Below are 21,874 nucleotides of genomic sequence, written 5' to 3' on the forward strand. Positions count from 1 at the left end.
TGGGTGGTGTGGAGTGGATCGGAAACAGACATCAGAAGATCTATCCAAGCGCAGCAAGAAAGGAAGAAAGGACATGCGTCATATGCATATGATGGTATTGGGATGGCGGGTATGGAGGAGTTGCTGACGCTGCTGTTCAACGCGCTGCTGCTGGTGTTCGTGGTGAAGCTCTTGCTGGCCTTGTTCAACACCAAGATCATCGTCATCCTCCTCTACATCCTCGTCCTCCTCTTCGCCATGCTCCTCTCCGGCAGATTCCCCGGTTGATCGAGGTATCCACACCAACATCCTATTGATTTATTGGATTGGATCTACAGTAATAATGGGGAAAAAGAGGAGGAAGAAGAGGAAAAGGAACAACGCCGCCAATGGAAGGGCCCAAAGGAAAGGCTCTTCCTTTCCCCTCCCAGGGAAACCAAGCCCCGGACCGGAAGGGAGGCGGAGACCTTGCTCCCTGTCCCACCTTTTGTGCCCGCCTCTACTGCCCTTCCCGTTGCACAGCACAGCACAGCCACCGTGTGCGTGTGGTGGCGCCGGCGGCTGGCCTCCCCCGCCGGAACTCGGAAGGGGATCCGCGGCTGCATCTATCTCCCCGCCGATCTCCGTCCGTCCACCCTCCACACCGGCGCCGGCCTCGCCGCCGTTGCCATTGCAGGCGTTTCTGAGGATGGGGGCGACCGGCCTCTTCCTACTTCCCCTTTGCTGCCCAACGCAGAAACCCAATGTTTATGATTCATTCCTTCCTTACTTCCATCGCTACTGCTCCAATGTAATGGATCCAGCCAATTCTTTATTCTCCTACTACTAGTGCCTATCCCAAGGAAAGGAAGACGGAATTACTTTTTTTCCTTTCCCAGAAAAACAAGCAACGTTTTGTCTTGTGTAGATGATGATGATCTGAGTTCAATTATACATTATACTTGGTTCACACTATCACATATATATACTCTACTCTCTATCTCATTTCTGTCTCGTGTTTACTCTGAATTGAATTTTCATCTCTGCAGGTTGAGTTGGGGAACCCAAGCCTTCTTCATCCCAACAAACGGAAACTCTACATTTTTCTGTGGACTCTAGTCTAACTGTTGCGCCGTCGATTCAGGTTAGTAACATGTTTTTGGGTCAAACTGTAGATACACTATGAGTACTAATTTACATTATTAGTCCAAGTGTCCTATGTATGGCCGTGTGATATACTGATATGTAGCCCTCACGCATACAGTTTCACTGAATCTTTGGTAAAATTTCTCTTTTTAACTGAATGTTTTCGTAAGTGTCGGCATAGCATAAACAAGAGAAATAAGGTCCCCAAGCACAAAAATTGACCATGTGGTTGGTTCTTCTCACCCCCACTAGCGTAAATGCTATTAGTTAAACTATTCACGCACTAATCTTTCAACCACCGAACCAAGTATAACCAGCACTGTAAACTACTTGTATTTTGGTATACATCTTCTTAACCTGTTATATATGGCAAGTGGAATAGTCCTGGAATAAAGCCACCAACCAGTTTGGCAGCAGCAGCTTAGGAATATGTTTGAGTAGTTAATTTGTTCGTAAGCACTTGGCCTATAAAAATAAAAGGGCAGCCTAAAAAATGAGTCCTAGATTAGGAAAGTAAGGGAGAAGCATAATCCACTTAACTAGGTAACTCAGAGCCTCCTTATTGACCAGGTTTACTGTCAAACATACCAATTGGCAGTCACAAAGCCAGCTGTTTTGTGCAAACCTGAATATTATGCTTACCCTGGCCAATCGATCTACCACATCATCACTCTTGTCAACAGCACTAACAAATAGGGGCAGAGTCACAAAGCCAGCTGTTTTGTGCAAACCTGAATATTATGCTTACCCTGGCCAATCGATCTACCACATCATCACTCTTGTCAACAGCACTAACAAATAGAGGCAGAGTCACAAAGCCAGCTGTTTTAGGCTCCTACTATATATGCCTATGCATAAGCATTGCTATGTAGGAAATGTATACCTAAACCTCAGAATTCCGTATTCTTTCTGAATGTTTTATATCATTTCTCATGCATGATACAATTCCGTTAGTTTGAATTTTTTTTTTCTGCAGTAGAGGATCTGATTAATTGAAGGGCGGGCCTGGTGCAAGCGGTAGAGTCTTACCGCCTGTGACCGGAAAGGTCCCGGGTTCGAGTCGCGGTCTCCTTGCATTGCACAGGTGAGGGTAAGGCTTGCCACTAACACCCTTCCCCAGACCCCGCACTGAGCGGGAGCTCTCTGCACTGGGTACGTCCTTTTTTAGAGGATCTGATTAATTGTCTACTGAGCTCTCTGTTGCACTCTAAATATGCTTACTGGGTGGTAAAAAAGGAGCAAGTGACGTGTGGAGCATGCTGATTGTAGTTGTGAGCTAAGAATCAGTTGTTTATAGTTTCAGCCTTAAATGAATAATCCTAGTTGCTCCATATGTCATAGCAACAGAGTAGTTGTAAGCATGGTTTGAGATCTCGGCCAGAAACAAGCTTCTTGCTCGCTTGTGCTGGATTGCCTACCTGCCAGCAGCTGTTTGACCGTTCTTAAATTCCCTGGTTTAAGCAAAGATCCCACTTAGAGAAGCAAAGGTGATTTAAGCTAAAAACTATGCTGGTGACCTAACCAATTGCAGATCTTTTTCTTGAGGTCGTCTTCTTGTTTTTATTCCAGAATTCTTTACTAAGACAAGGATATGGACTCTCATAGTTCTTTCCAGCAACATTGTTAACATTTCATTGACACCTTTATCCAATCCAATGAACCAGATTCAGAAGGAAAAAAAACTTTTGGTGTCTGTAGATGATCTATAGGAACCCTGCTATTAGTTATATACTCCAGTTGTTATGCTTGGTGATTTTAGACTATTATTAAAAAAAAACTAGGACCAGATGACTTGTACAGATGTAGTACATTCTAACGATCCAATTGCGGATTTAGAACTGCTGAAGCGTTGAACCTGAATTAAAATAAACATTCCCTTGTTCCGTGAAGTTTCATACATTGCTTTTGTTTCTGATGAGCTCCACTATTTGTTTATTGTATTGTACTAGGTTGGCGAAGGCGAGCAGTAGCTTGTAGATGCAACCTCGGAGGAAGTATGGGAATCAATCCGAGGTGAGCGTGGCTGAAATGCAGCTTGGCTGTCAGTTAACGAGCATATGGTCAGCAGGTAGGAGTATATATATGGGTTAACCAAAAACAATACAAGAACAAGAGGGCTGGATCACTTTGGCAGTGTTTGTCGCCAAGCATTTCAGTTCGTTTCAGTCATTTCTTTTCATGTATTAAAAATAAAATGCTGATCACTTTGGCAGTGTTACTTGTGCGCAATTGAAGCATGACTAGAATGTTGATTTTTTTTTTCATAAATGTTTGGCTGCACATGTGTATGTCGTGGCAAACTCAATTCAATCGCAGAGAATTTTGAAAATCGGTTAGATATAAAAGGGTCTCTCTCTCTCTCTCTCTCTCTCTCTCTCTCTCTCTCTCTCTCTCTCTCTGTCATTCAAAAAAGGGGAATATGTAAAAAGGAAAAGTGCCAATAAGTTGTACGGTTATCTAAATTTTTTGAGGGTTACTAAAAAGAGGTCGATTCCCAACGGAGGGAATGGAATGGAAGAGCAAGAGCTGCTCAAATCATCTTGGCTCCAAAAACAAAAAGAAGAGAAAAGCTACGCCACTGATCGATTTGATTTGTACGGTGTGAGACAGACAGTCCCGTCATCTGGGGCCCGAGAGCTGCTGCGCCGACACGCACGACGGCAGCGACCAGCTGTTGCTGAAGCAGCCGCCGGCGTCCTTGGGCTTCCCTTGGTCCATCCACCCGGAAGCGGCGGGCCGCAGGTCCACCAGCCCGCGCCCGTACATCCTGAGGTACCGGAGGAGCTCCGCCCGGGGCTCACCGGCCTCCATGCTGCCGTCGAGCATGGCGGACACCACCTTCATGCTGGGCCGCAGCGCCGCGTCCTCGTGGAGGCAGCAGAGCGCCACCCGCACCACACGCTTCACCTGCGCCACGTCCGCGCGCCCCTCCAGCCTCGGGTCCACCGGCTCCTCGTACCGCCCCTGCTCGTGCATCTCCAGCGCCAGCGCCGGGAAGTAGCCGGCGGTGTCGTCCCGGTCTGACGACGACGACGCGCTGGACCCGCTCGCCATCTGATGCTGCTCCTCCTCCCCCTGCATCTTGGAGTTCTTCCTCCCGCGCACGATCTCCAGCAGCACCATGCCGAAGCTGTACACGTCCGCCTTGTCGGTGATGGGCGCGTTCATGAGCCACTCAGGCGCCAGGTACCCGCGCGTGCCGCGCATCGTCGTGAACAGCCCCGACTGCTCCGGGCTCATCAGCTTCGCCAGCCCGAAGTCGGCGATCTTCACGTCGCAGTGCAGGACCTTGCGATCGCAGCCGGCGTGGAGGTACGCCAGCCCGCTCGCCGCGCCCACGCACACGCGCAGCCGGGCCGCCCACTCCAGCTCCAGCGTGCCGGTGCGGAAGAGCGTCTGGTCCAGGGAGCCACGGTTCATGTACTCGTACACCAGCAGCTGCCGCCCCGCGGCCTCGGCGCAGATCTCGCGGAACTTCACCAGGTTCACGTGGTGGACGTTGCCGATCACGGCGATCTCCATCAGGAACTCGCGCCGGCCCTGCGTGCCCAGCCCGTTCATCCGCTTCACCGCCACGGTGCTGCGGTCGGGGAGCTCGCCGCGGAACACGGAGCCGAACCCGCCGGAGCCGATCTGCCACCTGAAGCCGTCCGTCGCGGCGTCCAGGTCGGCGTACGTGAACCGGGTCGGCAGGCCGGGGATGAGCACGTCCTCGTCCAGGCCCTCGCTGTCGGACGGGGCGGAGGACGCCGCCCGCGACGACGACAGCATCGCCGGCAGCTTGAACCAGCTGCTGCTGCTGCTCTTCTTCTTGAGGTGCTGCGGCCGGCGCCTCCTGAGCATGGCGTAGAGCAGGAAGGAGATGATTGCGGCCGCCACGGTGGGGAACACGATGCCGAACACTATGGTTATCAGGCTCAAGGACGACGAGGAGCCTTTATTGCCGCGCTGCTGCTGCTGCTGCGGTGACGGGAGCGTCTTGATGAAGCCGACGCCGACGTCGGCGGCGGCGCGGAAGACGGAGCCGATCCGGTTGCGCAGGAGGAAGCAGGACCTGGAGGTGTTCTTTTAGAAGAAGCCGAGGCAGGAGCAGTTGGCGGAGCAGAGGTCGCGGCACGCCGGGAGCTCGTCGCCGGAGGTATCGGCTACCGCGAACTTGGTGGGCGGGTAGCCGATCCCGGCTCCGAGGCTGACGTAGCTGTAGCGCGTCGTTGTTGCCTCTTGTTTGGCGCAGGTGTCGGCGATGGCTGGCAGCGCGGAGGCGTCGGCCGGCTCGCAGCCGCCGCTGGAGTAGGTGCTGAAGGCGTCGGGGCAGGTGCAGGTGGACCCGTTGGCGTCCGGTGTGCAGAGGCTGAGGGACGGGCACGGCAGCGGGAGGTCGCAGGTCGTTGGCCGGCGCGGCCCAGACGGTGGGGACGGTGGCGGCGGCGGTGAGGGCGACCGCGCGCAGGCGGCCGAAAGGGTAGAGCTTGAGGATGCGCGACTCGGCCTTCGACGCGGGCGGCGAAAGGAAGAGGAGCCTGTAGACGGTGTCCCTGCCGTTGGCGGCGAAGAGGTAGAGGCCGGAGGAGTTGACGGCCATGGAGGCGACGGCTTGGTTGGAGTCTTGCAAGGCGGCGGGGTCGGAGGACATGGACCAGTAGGTGAGGAAGGCGGAGGAGGAGGCGTTGGTGGCCCACTAGAGGAGTGCGCCGTTGGGTGTGAGGACAAGGCGGTAGGCGCCGGGGGAGAGGTCGAGGTCGGACGCGGAGGACGTGAGCGGGCTCCCGAGGAGGAGCGGCTGTCCCGGGAGCAGCGTGTCGGTGGGGCGGTCGAAGGGGGACCAGAGCGTGGTGTTTCGGCTGTCGATGAGCACGAGCTCGCCGGTGTCGAGGAGGCGCAGCGTGGCGACGGGTTCGCGGAGGCGCGGCGTGGACCAGGCGGGGTCATCGCGCTTGGGGGCGAGGGCGAGGACGATGGAGTTGAACATGGTTGAGCCGGTGGCGGTGGCGGTCCAGACGGGCGTCCGTGAGTCGGTGTGCAGGACGGAGAAGAAGAAGCGAGACTGGTAGTCGTCGGAGGACTGGCCGCCTCCGGCGCCGGCGGCGTTGTAGATGGCGGCGGAGAACTTGGCGCTGGGGGAGCGGAGGAAGACGCCGTCGGTGTCGATGAAGTGGATGTAGGTGAGGTTGAAGGTCGGGTAGAGGTACTCAACGGGCACAGCGCGGGCGTCTGCGGCGGCGATGGCCACCGACAGCGAGACCGAGAGGAGGAGGATCAGGCGGGAGAGGCGGCGCCATGGACATGGGAGGGGCGCGCGTTTGTGCATGGGACCGGAGTCCGGAGGCGATGGATGGAGCTGCTGCTGCCTGAAAGCTAGGTTGACGATTGGGAGGAAGGCGATGAGCGGAAGGAAAGGGAACGCAGGCGCCAGGCGCGAGCGGGCGGAGAGCGTTGACTTTGCTGCTTGATTTGAGGGGCTCGCTCCTATATTTTTCCATTTATCACTAACAAGATGGGCCGGACCAGGCACGGTACGGAAAAAGCATGGCCCCGCTAGCATCGTGTTCGTGCTTGGCACGGCCCGGTCGTAGTGCCATGTCTGAGTCGCTAAGTCAGCCTGCAGTGCCGGCCCAAGCACGGCACAGTTAAATAGGCCGGCACGGCTCCTCCCCTCAGAGTCGTTGGATCTCCCTCCCTCGCTCCATCCGACCGTATTTGCCTGTTGGAGGGGGGGGGGGCTATATAAACCGCCTCGTCCCTAGGGAGGTATCCCATCCTAACCCTAATTCATTTTCATCGCCGTTCTCTCTCTCTCCTATCTCGCTCTCTCGTCTCTCCGTTGTGACAACAACTCTCCACTCCTATCTTCTTCTCCCCCTTCGGTGGCCTCTTGAGCCACCGGTGGCCGGCACTGGCACACGGCAGTACGGCACGGCATAGTACACCCCTCTTCTTGATCTCGCATCGTCGATGTAGCCTCGTCCTCTCCTTGTCGTCCTCGTCGTCGTCTCCGTCGACCTCACTTGATGCCGGCTGCTCTGGTGCTCCGGATTCGAATCCGTTGAGGAACCAGGGGATCGGATCTATGTTTCGTCGACGTCGCGCGACGATTCTGGTGCTCCGGCTACGAAGGTAACCCTAGCCCTAACCCTAACTTGCTAACCCTAACCCTATATCTGTACTGACCCAGTGTTTTTGTGAATCTATTGAGGAACCGGGACGATGGCCGGCTCTGACGACGAAACGGTTGAGGTCGGTGCCAACGAAGAGAGGCACTAAAGCTCTTAATAAATTGTTATTTTATTATCCCTTCATATGTTTGTGACTTTGTGTCATCTGTCAATTTGTGAGATGTGATTATGTGAAGTTATCTGATTTTGAACGTAAGCTTGATCTCAACTATGAATAAATTGACATATCTTGTGAAGTATATGTTCTTCCTCTTGTTGTTCTAAGTTCATTGAGGTGTCAGGCATTTATAGTGCCCGTGCCGGCACGGGCATTGCAGTGCTGTCGTACCCAGTGGCACGGCATGGCACGCCTAAGACATCATAGTGCCGTGCATGGGTCAGTATTTCGGCACGGCGGCACTATCAGGCATGGCACGGTATATTAGCCATGCCGCGTAGTGTCGTGCCTGGGCCGTGCCCGTGCCGTGCTGGGCGGCCTGTTTGGCCAAGTATACTCGCTCCCCCCTATCCTGCCTCAGCAAGTGGAACCATTATTTTTCTTTTCTTTTAAAAATATTATATATATATATATATATATATATATATATATATATATATATATATATATATAACATATAAAGTTTTGAGGGGAGCAGGGACAATTATTATATTATTATTATTATTATTATTATTATTATTATTATTATTATTATTATTATTATTATTATTATTGTTATTATTATTATTATTATTATTATTATTATTATATAGGGTAAGGCTATTCTGCAGTTAGTCATAGAATAACTTATTCTATAGTCACCTTGATTTACGATAATATTTATACCAATTTACGATAACATGAATATGCATTTACGATACTCGTGTTACTACAACTCACGATGATATTTACGATAATGTTATAGTAAATCATTTAGTAAGAAGTTACTGTAATCTCGTAAATTAGTATGATAATTATCATAACTCAAAATGACCACATAATAAGTTATTCTATGGTCAACCACAGAACAGTTATATATATATATATATATATATAGAGAGAGAGAGTTTAGTCGAGCAAGCTGACGACGAGAGAGCGTTGTTTGTTGAGGTTGAGCGGCTACATTTATTGATTCTATAGTGAAGTCTGCTCCAAAGTCCAAACCGCAAACAACAGAATAGTCATTTTTATCCCTCTAACTACTGATGTGACTGAATCTAGTTTTGTCTACTATAAATAAATTAGTTATTTCAATCATCAACTTCATTTTTGAACTCGGTTTCATCATTGAACTGTTAAAATAGTTGTTTCATTTCTCAAACTTTATTGACATGTTTTGCTTATGCCGCATGTCGTGGGGTTCTAGATCTCGTTGCACTGCAAGCTCGGCGAACAAAAACAAGTCTACGCTGCACTTTCAGCAAACCAAGTACGCGGCAGGTACCAAATAGAGCTTCGTGGTGCTGTACTTTGGCCATGGGGTGCTGGGCTACCAAACCAAAAAAAAAGACGTTCCTCGTGTTCGTTTGGACTTGTTTGACTGATAAACCATGGCTGAAAGTACTGTTGCCTGATGTGGTGTGAGAGAAAAATATTGTTCGTTAGCTGAAAAAATATGGCTTATAAGCCAAACAAGCCTAAACAAACAGGACGATTAGTTTTTATCCTTAAATAGTTTCAATCCTCAATTTTCTTCTTTTAGACTGAATCCACCCCTCATCGACATCTTAAGTGGCATGAGACCCATCGTTGTTATGTGTTTGTTCTATTGTGTGTAGCAGCAGATCGCGTCGCCTCCGGTGTAGTTGATGCCTGCGCAGTAGCACTGCGTGGACATCCATAATGTGCGTCGGACTTGACCATGTTTTCGATGCATATCACACCCTCTCCGGCATGTCACGAACCATATCCCTCTCAACGATTATCATCCACCTACGCTCGTGGGTGGTGTCAGAGCTTATTAGGTCTGACAATATGGCAATGTCATATATAGGTAAGGGACAAGATTAAATCCACCGGAAATGTTTGAGGACTGAAATGGACACTGATAATTCAATGGATGAAAAATAATCCCAAAAGATAAGCGTTGAGACTGAAATGGCCACTTTGATTCTTCATGTAGTTGAGCCTAAAAGTAAAAATCGAGGACTGAAACAACCATTTTGATACTGCAGATGCAAAATTAAGCATCGAGCAATAAATGCGCTCCTTGCTCGAGTCAAACGGATACACGACACCATTTGGTCAAACCCAGCACCAATAGACAAAAATGACCCTCTTCAAACTACTTCTCTTCCTACTAGTAGGAGTATAAGCATTATCCGTAAGGTGGGAATGTAACAAAACAGTAGGCCGGTGTATCCATAATTATGCATTAGGCTATCCATAGAGTTAAGTTCGATTTTGGATGACGAGGTATCTATCTACAGCAATGAAAAAAACAAAGGAGTTCCTAGTTCTGAAGTGACTGAAATTTAACTTTTCTATACGTTTTAGGGAAAAAATGAGAAAAGCTAGCCAAGGGTGGAAAGTAAGGGCAAAATGACCATTTGGGGAAAAACTGACATCCTAATGGCAATTTGAGTAACAGAGACGACTCCAATAATATAGCGGCAACCAAAAAGATGTAACGATGGTGTAAGTCACGATAACTTTTTCAGTGATTTATTATGCAATTTGGATCATTTAATGGCCAACACGTTTTAATTATGGCTTATACCCTTCTTTGCCAGCTACGGTGCGCCCCCCTTCTCTCAACAAGACCAACCCTAGTGTGGGTTTCGATAATTGATCAACATAGTCATGTGGCTAACTTTGTTTTATGGGGTTAATTACAAAAAGTTAGTTGCATTGAGATCACTTAGTTTTCCTGACCTCTGGTAATTGGATTACATGGCGCAAGGGGACAAAATAGTGTCTAAGCACAAAGTTAGTTTTGAGAGAACTTAGTGTTATGGCTTTTATTCATTTTTGCCGGGCTTGAGATTATAACTTAATCAAACCTTGGAGTAGGATGATATGACTTCAAACAGATCCAGAAGTGAAATTTAAAGTGCACTGGATCAGTTGATCTGTCATCAGATCGTTTGGTAACACTTTGCCATACTTTAGTGCTAGACATGTCACAGCACGAGATTATTAAACTTGGCCATCCATCAGCCCAAGAAACACAACAAGGGATTCCCAAAAAGAAACATAGCAAGGGATTCTCAAAAGGCTAACATAGCAACATCAGGGCGACAGGGTTTTTTTTTTTTTATCTGAGAGCATCTCAAGAGTATCCAAAAAAATAGTTCCCAAAACCAATGAGTTTTTCAAGTTGCCAAAAAAAATATTGGAAGCACTAGAGAAGGGCTTCTCCAACCGTTTTCAAAAAACCACTCCTAAAATTTCTTCACGGGTACGGGTACGGGTACGGCGGCGGCACAGGCCAAGAGTAGCGGGAGAGCATCATCAGGGACAGCGCGATGTCCTCCTCCGAAGCCGTCGTCGTGTCCTCAGCGTACACGCAAATGAACACCACCTACATCCAACAGGGCAACACCATGGATATGTCCATGCACTGTCCCGTGGGTGCTGCTTTACAGCAAGGTGATCGTGCCGGCGCTGAGGAGCTTCTCCTCCGATGGGTGCTTCTCGGACGTCCTCACATGGGTGCTTATCCCAGCTGCATCGCATGGGCATCGGCTGGCTGCTCATTCGGCGCTCGTGGAGATGAAGCCGCAGGTCACGATGGATTCCTCCTATTCAGTGCGAAGGAGCAGATCGACGTGGGGAAAAAAAAAATGCACGCACAAGGATACGCAGACCGCGACTGCGCGTAAAGATCCACATGTGAGGGTCATTTTTTCCAAATCCCAAAAGATTGGAGGTGAGATCTCGAGTCATTGAAGAAGAGTTTTTCTCAATCTAGCCAGAAGTCCTAGATTGAGTGTTTTGGGTACTCCTAGAGATGCTCTACCGTGATGGCCGACTCATCAGCCCAACAAAACAGAGGGGGGAAAAAACTTGACAATTGACTGTATAGTTGCAGCCGCCTTATGTCTCTAAATAAACAATGATATTTGTCAGACTGGTAAACGAACGGCATTGGCCCAAATGTTCAAAATCATTTGCATCAGTCACCTTTTCATATATACATAAGCAAATCTAACCGATACACAAATATTTTTTATACTTTGGAATATCTGTTCGATCGACGGAACTCTAGGCATGTCAAACCCTGGGGGGATGATTCCCTCATCTGGAACAAATTACTACCGTGGCATGCTTAGTCAACAGAACCTATCGTAGAAGATGGCTCCCTGACAACTTTAGGGAGCAGTGTGCCAGTCAATGCTTTGCTATTGAGGCTTTCGTACGATATCGATATTACACCAGTAAGCTCCATTCGTCTTACATTACTTGCGCTACAGGTTGCACAACAGCTCTAAAGTGGCTGATGACAACCTGTGCATGACGCATGGTGAAATTGGTTCTCGACATCCCTTGTAGAACTGCAACTAGCATCATCACGCGAGTCAACATGTATGGTATAACGTCAAATACTCAGCCTGCTAATATCGATTCATCAAGAAATAACAGATTAGTTCACAAGATGCCTAAACCATGAGTGACAGCTTTGCAAAAAAACTAAAACTGACTTAACATTACAAGCACGTGATGCATTCACGCTAAACACATGAGACACTAAACCATTACCAATGTACAAATAAAGGAAATGCATACACGAATGGAACACCCTTTCTGCCAAACCAACCTTACAGCCAATCGATAGATACAAGAGCAGATTCAATAGCCTCACCACTATAACTATATAAGTTTCAGAATTCAGCACAAAAACTAAGGCCAACAAAATTAACAGCTTAACCTAGTTTAATCCCTTCTTAAGTAAAAAGGCATGGGAGATGAATTCATGCAAATATCACAAAGAAATGAGCTCGTATTGCCCAGAAGTCGTAGTACATGTATTTGTTTTTGTTTTTTTTTTTAAAAAAAAAGAAGAGGCTACAACATCTATTTTGAACCAAATGGAGTACTATAGTGCGCGATTGCTTCTGGTGGGTTTCAACCCTAGCCTACCCCAACTTGTTTGGTACTTAAAGGCTTCTTCGTCGTCGTCGTCGTCGTTGTACTATAGTGCGCACACATCAAGAAATAATAAATTGCCAGTTCCATTGGCAAGACATTAGCAGCACCCATTTTTGACATGAAATATTAAAATCTTGTGTGCCACTAATGAACAAACTGTTTATCAACAGACATGAAGGGGCAAATTGTCACATGGACTGAAAAAATATCATGCACATTACAACCAAGTGTATCAGCAGCAGAGGTCAACTGACTGATGAAAAGAGAATGAAAATGTTCGTGAATTTTTAGTTAGTGTTGAATTGTTTTGCTTAATTATGTTGCTTAGTTATACTTTTTTTACCATGTTTCAGCTTGTTGTTTTCCATTACTGCATAGTTCACAAGATATCAAGGCAGAATTCGGCACCACTAGCAAACAATATATTTTTGTACTCCCAACTGACTGAAGGTAGAATATTTGTAGAACTGCAAGTGTACTAGGCTACAAGCACGTGATAACACGGAATGTGTTATTTATGTAGCCTGACAGGCTAATAAACACTAAAGAAGCAGGTAGCGACTCGAAATTCGTGCTTGCCGACAATTTTGTAACACAATGCTGCAAAACCAACAATGAAATATGAAATAGAAGGCAAGTCTGGTTGGAAATGTCAGGCAGAAGTTTGCTATGTAGTCACGACAAACTTTCTAACAACCAGATCCCACATATCATAGGCATTTTGTGGCCCGGTATTTATACAATTAGAAACCAAAAGTCCCAGACTACTTCAAGACAGGCACGCATGCTCATGAATAAAATAAACAATTTCAACTCTGATTTTTTCTGTGGAAGATAAAGTAGCATTCCAATGTCTTTCCTATAATTACTGGAGGCAGGCCACTAGAAACCCTCATAAAGAAACAACAACTAATACAGATAGAAGGAATACATGCAGGGGCAGTGATCGAAGTAGGAATGTACTGGGGCGCTTCCAGGGTCAGGGAGCTCAGGAACTTAGCCACGGGCCTGTTTGGTTGTCCTTTTCTATTGATTGGTGCTTTTGTTATAAGTGCTTAGTGGGTGCAGGTTTCTAGTGTGGCTTGTGCACTTTTCTGAGTGGATCATGTTCAGGTGTTGTGTTTGGTTATTTTTCTTTGTGCACCTTTGAACCGTGTTCGAGAAAATAAATGAAGGGAGCAAACAAATGTCATACAAGAGGCAGACACGACGCTTCGGCAGTATGTGAGCAAGGATGTTACTAATGTTTTCCTTAACTCTATGTATCAAGCACAGATCATTGAACAAAAAACTAAAGACTGAAGACTTAAGGTAGAAAAAAAGGAAGATGACACCTCATTCAGGCCGGTAACAACTCAGGTGCATTTTTTGCATCTAACATAACTGATATAGCAGTCCAAACCACATATGCAAGAACAACACATCACCAATATGTTTTTGTTCTATTTTGTTTCCCATAGAAGTCATCCGCTCTTAGCTAGGAGCAAAACTTCTGTTGACGATAAGTGTAAAAAATATCCAGATGAGATAGTACTAAATACAAGTCAGTCAACCAAAATTACAGCTGGAACATGAATCGGCCAACTTCACAACAGATTTCAGCAAAAATCAGGTGAACTAAAAACACTATATTCGAAAATTGCAAGAATATACCATTAATGGATGTCTGAACCGGCATACAAAGCACAACTCATTTTCCGTTCACCAACACACCCTGTAGACCTGTTTCTTACAGTTTATTAAAGGCCAACTTATTATATTGGCACAAGTTAACCTCCAATTGAACAGTGTCTTAGCATATAATCACTAATTGCACAATGATCCAAAAGCAAGCACCAAATGCATGGGCCTTCGCCCCTAGGGACTAAACAAATCAGTTAAGTGTGCCATATCAATTGAACAAGGCCTGACATAACTAGGCAAAAAAAATGAAATGGGGCAATAGCCTATTGGGCAAAAGATTAACAAAAAAATGGTGACCTACACGCAGGGTGGGTCAATGGGCTGCAACTTCTTAAGCACTTTTAATCCAGTTCTTTAGGATTACCCAGCAAGTACTGCAGATAAAAAGAACTCAACAAAAGTACAAAACTGCTTGCATCCAATACGAGAAACTGTTTACAATGGTCCAATCCAACACAAGAAACTACTGTCATTCACATGCCCACTTATGGATGGTAATAGTTTCAACCTGACTAACTGATTAAATGGCAGTCTAAAGAATGGTCAACAATCTTACAGGCTTTGATTTATTTCCAATGCGCCTCAACCAATCAATCAATAGGTTCTCAAGCTGGTTTGAGCCAGGCTGTCAAGTGCGTGCCAAATGACACTAGGAGAGGCCTGAATTCACTATCTTGGTGGCTTGAGAGATCTGGAAACATCGGAATGATGTTTTTTAACGGCACCATTGCAAGTGTTATGGCAGCGCTGCAGGCAATCACAAATGAGAGCATGCTATGGTGCTAACAGGCTGAGAGCCTTTCAGGTCCTGCGTGCTTAGAGGGAGGGAGGGCTAAGTTGGGATTTCTTTTCCCTGTACCCTCTTTTCTTAAGAAATGATATGCAGCTCTCCTGCATGTGTTCGATACAGGAAAAATAATCCAGCTTGAATATTAATTACATGACTAGAGGCTCATGTTGGGTTTCAACTCTAGCCTACCCCAACTTGCTTGGGACTAAAAGGCTTTGTTGTTGTTGTTGTTGTTGTTGTTGTTGTTGAATACTAATTACACAGTAGACTTTCAGCTTTCAGATAACAAGGCTAATCCAACCAGCGTTTATCTACATGCGGCAAATCTAGATACAACATAAAAGTAATAAGCCCATGGTTCTATAACTATCAGTCAATGTAATAATCAGCTCCCACATTGTAACACAAGACAAAAATGTTTCTCATGTTTCACACACTTTGTTGCATGATAGAGAAGACAGCTTTCATAGTAAAGTACATAGTACTTGAATTTCACAACCCATTAATATGGAGAAGTTTGGCAGACACACAAAAGACAAACAAATTGTTTGGAAGATCAATGTTTGATGAAACTGACAAAAAGAAATTATTTACCAAAACGCAAAAAATACTAGAAATACACCTAATAAACAGTAAAGGTTGCTAACATTGGAAAACTAAATCAGCATTGATGTACCAACCCATTACCAACTATTAGGTGATAACTCTTTAATAAGAAAAAATGGAAGACATCCAGAGTTGAAAGGATTTACCATGACAAGTGAGTAGAGGGTCCAGCAATCTCCATCCCCGGACCTCAATAACATAAAAGCAAAACCAATTTTCAATTGATACTCCATGAAGATAAGTAGGCAAAAAAATTTAGAAGCTTTGTTACAACTAATTTAGTAAAGCAAACAAATTCTCAAAGAACTACTCTACTTTAATGATGCAAACAGAATGTAGACACTGTGTACATGTGCTTGTACTTGATTACTTTACATACATTTACTTTCCGTCCATTCACCACTGATCTACAAGTGTGTGTGCATAAGTAGTTACAAATCTGGGAGGAATAGATAAGAAACTACGGGTGCCTAAATTTGGCAATACCATCCAGAAAATTTAATATTGTACATATCCTAATGGAAAGACCAAACGATCAGGACATATGAATGATATAAAATTCAATATAGATGCCATCTCTCAACCTAATACAACAGAGAAAACAATACTGTTGATGGGTTCAAACACATTAAGTTACCCAGATATTAACCAGGGTACCTTCTTATGTTGGCCCTTAAGCATATAAAATGTGCACACAGCAGAGGCCCTGGCAGAATCCTGAATGGAAGAAGAAATTAGAATAGAATATTATAAATTGAAACAGTACACAAGTAGATGTAAGAAACAATTTAACAGTACACAAGGCCTGTGTTAGCATGAAATAGCAGTATGAAATTCTGGTGCAATGCACCCCCAGATATGTTAGTGCTTGAGGACAAGCATACCAGGCATGCAATCTTAAACATCAGCAAAGTACATGCCGGCACAAAATAGAAAATTTGTGTTCATATAAGTGTGCCAAGCACATGCAAAGATTTGCTTACACCAATTAAACAACAGTGTTACACATATAACCTTGTTTGTCATAGATCCACAAGTCAGCACAATTGTTAAAAGAAATGAAGAAGACTTTCATAAATCCATAGGAAAAGATTGTATACAGGGAATGGAATGCCAACTGGCTAGTTGTCTTACAAGCAACAGAACATATCCAACTGATAAGTGCATGCAACAAGATCTGCAGATAGCCATCTCTTCCATAGTTCTGTGCTTCATCCATGCACTTGTTCTCAGAGCTCCCAGGACACAAGACAGAAACGTCGATGATTAGACAAGAGGAACCCAAATTGTATTTTACAGTGTAGATGCTAAGTTCAATGTCAAGAGGAATCAGCATCTTATGTCACTTGCCAGTGATAAATGGATGGCTAAGTGCTTGTGATACGGTTATCCTCTTTTCTGGATCTAAGATAAATATTTTATCAAGAAGGTCTTTAAAACTGGATAGCATTTTTGGATCCTCGCCAGGAGAGTTCGAAATCAAAGAACCAACATCCTTTGGTTTAATGTTCAAAATTAACCTTCTCACAGCCTGCAAACAGAAGTATATATAGTAATAAATAAAGAATAAATAAAGAATTCAAATAATCCAAACAGAACATAGCAAAGAGTGTATGGTTCCATAGACACACCGTTTTTGTCACAGGATCCTCCTCGGTAGCATGAAAATTGAGATCTTGATCGAAGTGTTGCATGGTAAAGGCACCCTACGAAATGGAAAGTTAGACAATTCATTTAGAGCAATGTTTATCTGTTCAATCAATTAATTAAAGAAGTATTTGCAAGTTCACTTAAGAGTTCAACAGATATATGGAATTGTTTAAAAAGGACAAAAGGTCATGAGTATGCAATCTTGCAGGTCCTACTACCACAAAATAAAGAGCTATTCATTCGTTAAGGATAACAATGATGCAAGCATGTATGACTAACCTTTCGAAGCATCTTCTTAGGGAATGGACCCTTCAATTCCATATGAAGCCGAAGCATGGCATTGTTTGATGGACCAGGAAATAGGACTTTCCCGGTATAAAGCTCATATAGACAGCAGCCAACTGACCACATGTCTAAAGGGTGGTCATAGGCTAACCCAAGAACTGCAAGAAAACGACATGTTAGTTGTCATATATAGGTAGGTAACATGCATACAGATAACATATTTGAGTACAAAGTAGGAAAGGAATCTAAAAAAAATCCAGGTAAAGATGAAAGAACTCACTGATCTCAGGTGCCCGATAGAAACGGCTGACAAGATAAGGTGTAACTTCATTCATGCCAGCAAGCATAGCGTTGCCAAAATCACATAGCTTGAGCACATTCTTAGCCTCATTCACCTAGGGTACAAGCAATGGACACAGTAATAAATGGTGTTAAATTGGTAGTGTGCATTGTGTGCATGAAAGAATGAAATGACAGCATATCCTATTAATATTTTAAGAAAACTGGCGGATAATACTATATAATTAAAAAAATGATGATAAGCAAGATGGCATACCAGCATATTATCTGGTTTTATATCGCAGTGCAAAACTTTGCAGTTCTTTAGGTGCTTCAGGGCGATGAAAAGCTGCTTTGAATATGCCCTCACCGCAGTCAGTTTAAGCCCAATATTACGACCAAATTTCTTTAAAACCTCACGAAGATTCATATTGAGAGATTCAAAAACTAAGCAAAGATGGTTCCGGTACATGAAACTAGAAATAAACCGCACGCAGTGGCGTTTGTCCTCGCGGTCCGCACTTGCAAGTTTTTCCAATATTGAAACCTCTTGCTTACCAGCCTTGTACCTGTATAATCAAATATTGAATTACAGTCTTATTTAATTTTCCATACTAGAAATTGCAGGAGAACATCCCTAGGGAGTTTAACTTACATAGTCTCATTGTTGCGAATAATTTTGATAGCAACTTCTTCAGGATCATCTTTACTCGCTTTAAGATCTTTTGTCCGCACAACTGTTGAGAACACACCCTTCCCATGTGCTGCTATGATTTCATAACGGACATCCAGCAATTCTCCGAACCGGTAAGCTGCACAGTAGCAAAAACAAGAAAATGAATGAATGGACAACACAGGAGAGAACAATAAACTGGAAAGGGAAAATGGACATAAGATAGTAGAACTTACTGTAGTACCCATCTGCATCATCCCAGTTGTCATGAAGAGCATTTCTCTCAATATGCAAACCATCATCCTTGCCCTGTACAACACAATGATTTTGTGACTGAATAAACAAAACAAAGAAATTTTATCTAATATATTGGAGAATAAACAGGCATAAATATTCCATCTTCGAAAATTAACCAGTTTACTTTGACACGCGAATAATACATATTCAGAAAGATTAGTGTGTGCATCAAACAATGTCTTCTTGTGACGTATTGATCAGAATAGTATGGCACTTCTATACGTAGCAGAAGAAGGGATAGGAATCATACCGATTTTCTAATTCCCGCAGGTGATTCTCCGAAAATGTCATCACAAAACATGTCTGCTGATCTCTCACTCTGGAATATGAAGGGGACTAGTAAGTTTTCAGGATGATATGAATTAATATGTTTATTCAATACAATAGCAGGAAACAATTACCTTGGGAGAACCCTCTCCAAGACCTGAAACACCTATTGTCCTCTCATCAGTGAATGCTCCCACGCTAGTTGAAGCATCAGTGTGAGCAGGAGACTTTCCCACACTAAAGTCAGTTTTGCCATCAAATACCTCTGAAGAATCATGCTTATTTTCAGCTTCATCATTTCCCGTAGAGCTGCTATCGTTATCATCTTTCTGATGTATAGTTTCATTTCCATCCATTGCTCTTACTTCTGCACAGACAACAGTATATCTTTCAATAACAACTAAATTGATATGAAACATAGCACAGTGAAGGTGTGTTAGTCATGCATTATGTGAACCCAGCATTATCTAATCAAGTTACCTTCATCATTGCTACTTGGTTTCGATTCCATATCCTGCTTCTGCGATTGCTGCTGCCTGTACTTCGCCATGATAGCTTCTTTCCTCCTCCTTGCTTCCTCTTTGATTTTTTCAGGGTCGTCTTCCTCCTGCATTGCTAACTGCTGTTCTATTTTCTCTTGGTACTCATCTTCATCTTCCTCCCTAATATCAAGATAAGAGCAGTAATCATAAATATGCAGAAAACAAAAACAAGAAATAGAAAGGTCAATGAATTAGTTATCAGTTAGTCATGCGAAAACTGCCTTACTTGAGAGAATTTTCCTTCGTTTCTTCAAACTTTCGGTTTTTATGGTCAACATCTCTACCTTTCTCCCCAGATCTTGTCCTCTCTTTGTAACCATCAGACACACTATATTTTGAGCGTGTTGAATCCCTGTGCCTATCACTATCGCTAACTTTGTCCCGCCCTTCCTTAGCTCTATGAGTTTCACTTCCCTTGACTCTGTGCCATTCCCTGTCCCTAGCATCTCTCCCTCTCTCCCTTTCATGTGCACTGCTAACCCTGTCAGATTCTCTATGCCGATCTTTACTTGTACCCCTCTTGCTGTCATAATCCCTATGCCTTGAACTACCACTCCGTCTTTCCCTCTCCCGGCTTTGATCACGAAGACGCGTACTTTCCCTCAGATCCGATCTACTATGACTCCTGCTTCTTTCTCTGTGCCTACGAGTAGCTTCTAGTGAATCAATTTTGTCTCTATCTATCCTATCGTCTCTGTACCTTTCCTGGCTGCCACGTCTGTCACTGTGCCTGTCACCATGTCTATCATGAATACCACGGCTGCTGCTCCTTTCTCTTTCACTGTCCTGGGTCCTAGTCATATGTCTGCCAGACTTCCCATTCCGATCATGGCTCTCACGATCAGAACCATCCCTAAGACTTGCACGAGAACCATTAGTGTCATCACCTCTCTCTCTCGATCTCAAGTGCTGATCTCTTGAATGAGCTTCACTTTGATGCCTTGAGTAAGGAGATGTTCTAGAGTGATTTTTGGAATGATAATCTTTCGAAGATGAAGAGTGATGCTCATCTTTGTGCCTCCTTTCCTTCTCCCTTCTGGGCTTTGGAGATTTCGAACGGCTTTGGCTTTGCCTTTGTTCATGCCCTCTGTTATCCTCAGCATCACTTGAAAGGATACCTCCGCTTTCAGACTCAGGGGCACCGTGAAGTGACCTCCTTCCATCTTTTGAGGATGGAAGGGTAGACGGAGCAGGATCTTGCATCTCGGTTGCATCTGTGTTTGAGTCTGTATCAGCACCATTACCAAAGTGCTCCTGCATTTCCGATATATCAAACAGTAAGTAGGTTAGCCAACTTGGCATTGAGAAACAGTAAAAGGATATCCAAGTAATACTAACTATGTTGCAGAAATTGAATACGACCGGCACCTCTAATTTCCTGATTAGACTGCTGCGCCTGAACAACAGCGATGTTATTCAATTTGCTATCTTAGGTGGAAAACCCCATGACAAGACTGCGAAAAGGCAAGATTTTTGCTACAGACGAAGTAGTTGTGTTTATTTTTCAGATGGATGCGGTGCCCTCGAGAGCAACTGACATGACATATAGTCAGAATACATGAGCAAACCGGTAGACTAAAAAAAAACAGACTAGAGACTAGACTATACTGTAGTAACGAGGAGCGCTTCCAGGGCTAGTTAAAGTCAAACCAAAGGGGTAGGCGGAGAGAGATGTACCGGAACAAGGGAAGCCTGTGGGGCGGCGGACTCAGGATCGACCTCCATGGCAGAGGCGGCGGCGGCATCGTCGAGTATCTCCCCCTCCTCTACCTCTTCGTCAGCTGCCACGGGTACCGGGGAATCGGCGTGACGGTGCCGACGGTGGTGGTGGTGGCGGCGGTGATGGTGGCGCTTGCGGCGCTTCGGGGATGCGTCGGGCTGGGCGTCGTCGGGCGAGCGAGAGTGCTTGGTGGGGGATGCGGGGGACACGGGGGAGGGGGAGGGCTCTCCGCCGGCGGCCATGGCGATGGCGACAGGGGCGGGTAGGGTTAGGGTTAGAGGCTCCCCCTCTCTCCTCCCGGCGAGCGAGACGGCGATTGCCGATGCGAACTTGCTTGCGCTTGCGGACCGACCGACCGAGTCGATGGTGGCTGAGATATCTACGATCCATCTGACATCGTGGCCCCACTCAGTCCCGATTCCCTCTCCGATGCCTTGGCTGCTGGCTGGTTGACATGATCCCCGAGGTTAATTTTAGGGCATGTTTAGTTCTCTCCCAGAAAGCCAAATTTTTTAAGATTTTTTATCACATCGAATTTTTAAACGCATGCATGAAGCATTAAATATAAATAAAAAATAAAACTAATTACACAGTTTAGACGAAATCCACGAGACGAATCTTTTAAGCCTAATTAAACTATGATTAGACACTAATTGCCAAATAGCAACGAAAATGCTACAGTGTCGTTTTGCCAAAAATTTCGGCAACCAAACTGGCCCTTAGCCGTCCGATCTAAA

The 21,874-nt window shown here is 45.2% G+C and overlaps 1 protein-coding gene, 1 long non-coding RNA gene and 1 pseudogene across 11 annotated transcripts; 1 reads left to right on the top strand and 2 right to left on the bottom strand.

Annotated features, from left to right (window-relative positions):
* Positions 1–3,449, top strand: LOC136508653 (uncharacterized). 4 transcript variants are annotated; one of them, XR_010772064.1, is made up of 4 exons: positions 1–272; positions 1,008–1,102; positions 2,081–2,256; positions 3,054–3,449. It is a non-coding gene; the product is annotated as an uncharacterized lncRNA (long non-coding RNA). The 4 variants fall into 4 exon arrangements; XR_010772066.1 differs by having other exon boundaries at positions 2,081–2,194; positions 3,054–3,447; XR_010772065.1 differs by having other exon boundaries at positions 2,081–2,188; positions 3,054–3,446.
* Positions 3,450–3,507: 58 nt separating this feature from the next.
* Positions 3,508–6,719, bottom strand: LOC136508652 (G-type lectin S-receptor-like serine/threonine-protein kinase At5g35370; annotated as a pseudogene).
* A 4,248-nt stretch (positions 6,720–10,967) lies between these two features.
* On the bottom strand, positions 10,968–21,486 carry LOC136507922 (uncharacterized). 7 transcript variants are annotated; one of them, XR_010771789.1, is made up of 15 exons: positions 21,095–21,486; positions 19,644–20,671; positions 19,356–19,537; positions 19,010–19,242; positions 18,859–18,927; positions 18,548–18,620; positions 18,294–18,450; positions 17,916–18,207; positions 17,640–17,754; positions 17,354–17,517; positions 17,056–17,130; positions 16,559–16,955; positions 16,082–16,141; positions 15,571–15,613; positions 10,968–11,068 (listed from the first exon to the last, which is right to left on the bottom strand). XR_010771789.1 is itself a non-coding variant. In XM_066502516.1 (12 exons), exons 1-12 carry the CDS (start codon positions 21,377–21,379, stop codon positions 16,767–16,769), a joined length of 2,862 nt encoding a protein of 953 aa, XP_066358613.1. In that variant the 5' UTR covers positions 21,380–21,486; the 3' UTR covers positions 16,355–16,766. The 7 variants fall into 7 exon arrangements, 1 of the variants encoding a protein (XP_066358613.1); XR_010771787.1 differs by lacking the exon at positions 10,968–11,068 and adding an exon at positions 11,354–11,750; XR_010771788.1 differs by lacking the exon at positions 10,968–11,068 and adding an exon at positions 11,354–11,756.
* Positions 21,487–21,874: the final 388 nt, after the last annotated feature.

This window comes from Miscanthus floridulus, chromosome 15, assembly GCF_019320115.1.
Source record: "Miscanthus floridulus cultivar M001 chromosome 15, ASM1932011v1, whole genome shotgun sequence".
In the NCBI taxonomy this organism is placed as follows: domain Eukaryota; kingdom Viridiplantae; phylum Streptophyta; class Magnoliopsida; order Poales; family Poaceae; genus Miscanthus; species Miscanthus floridulus.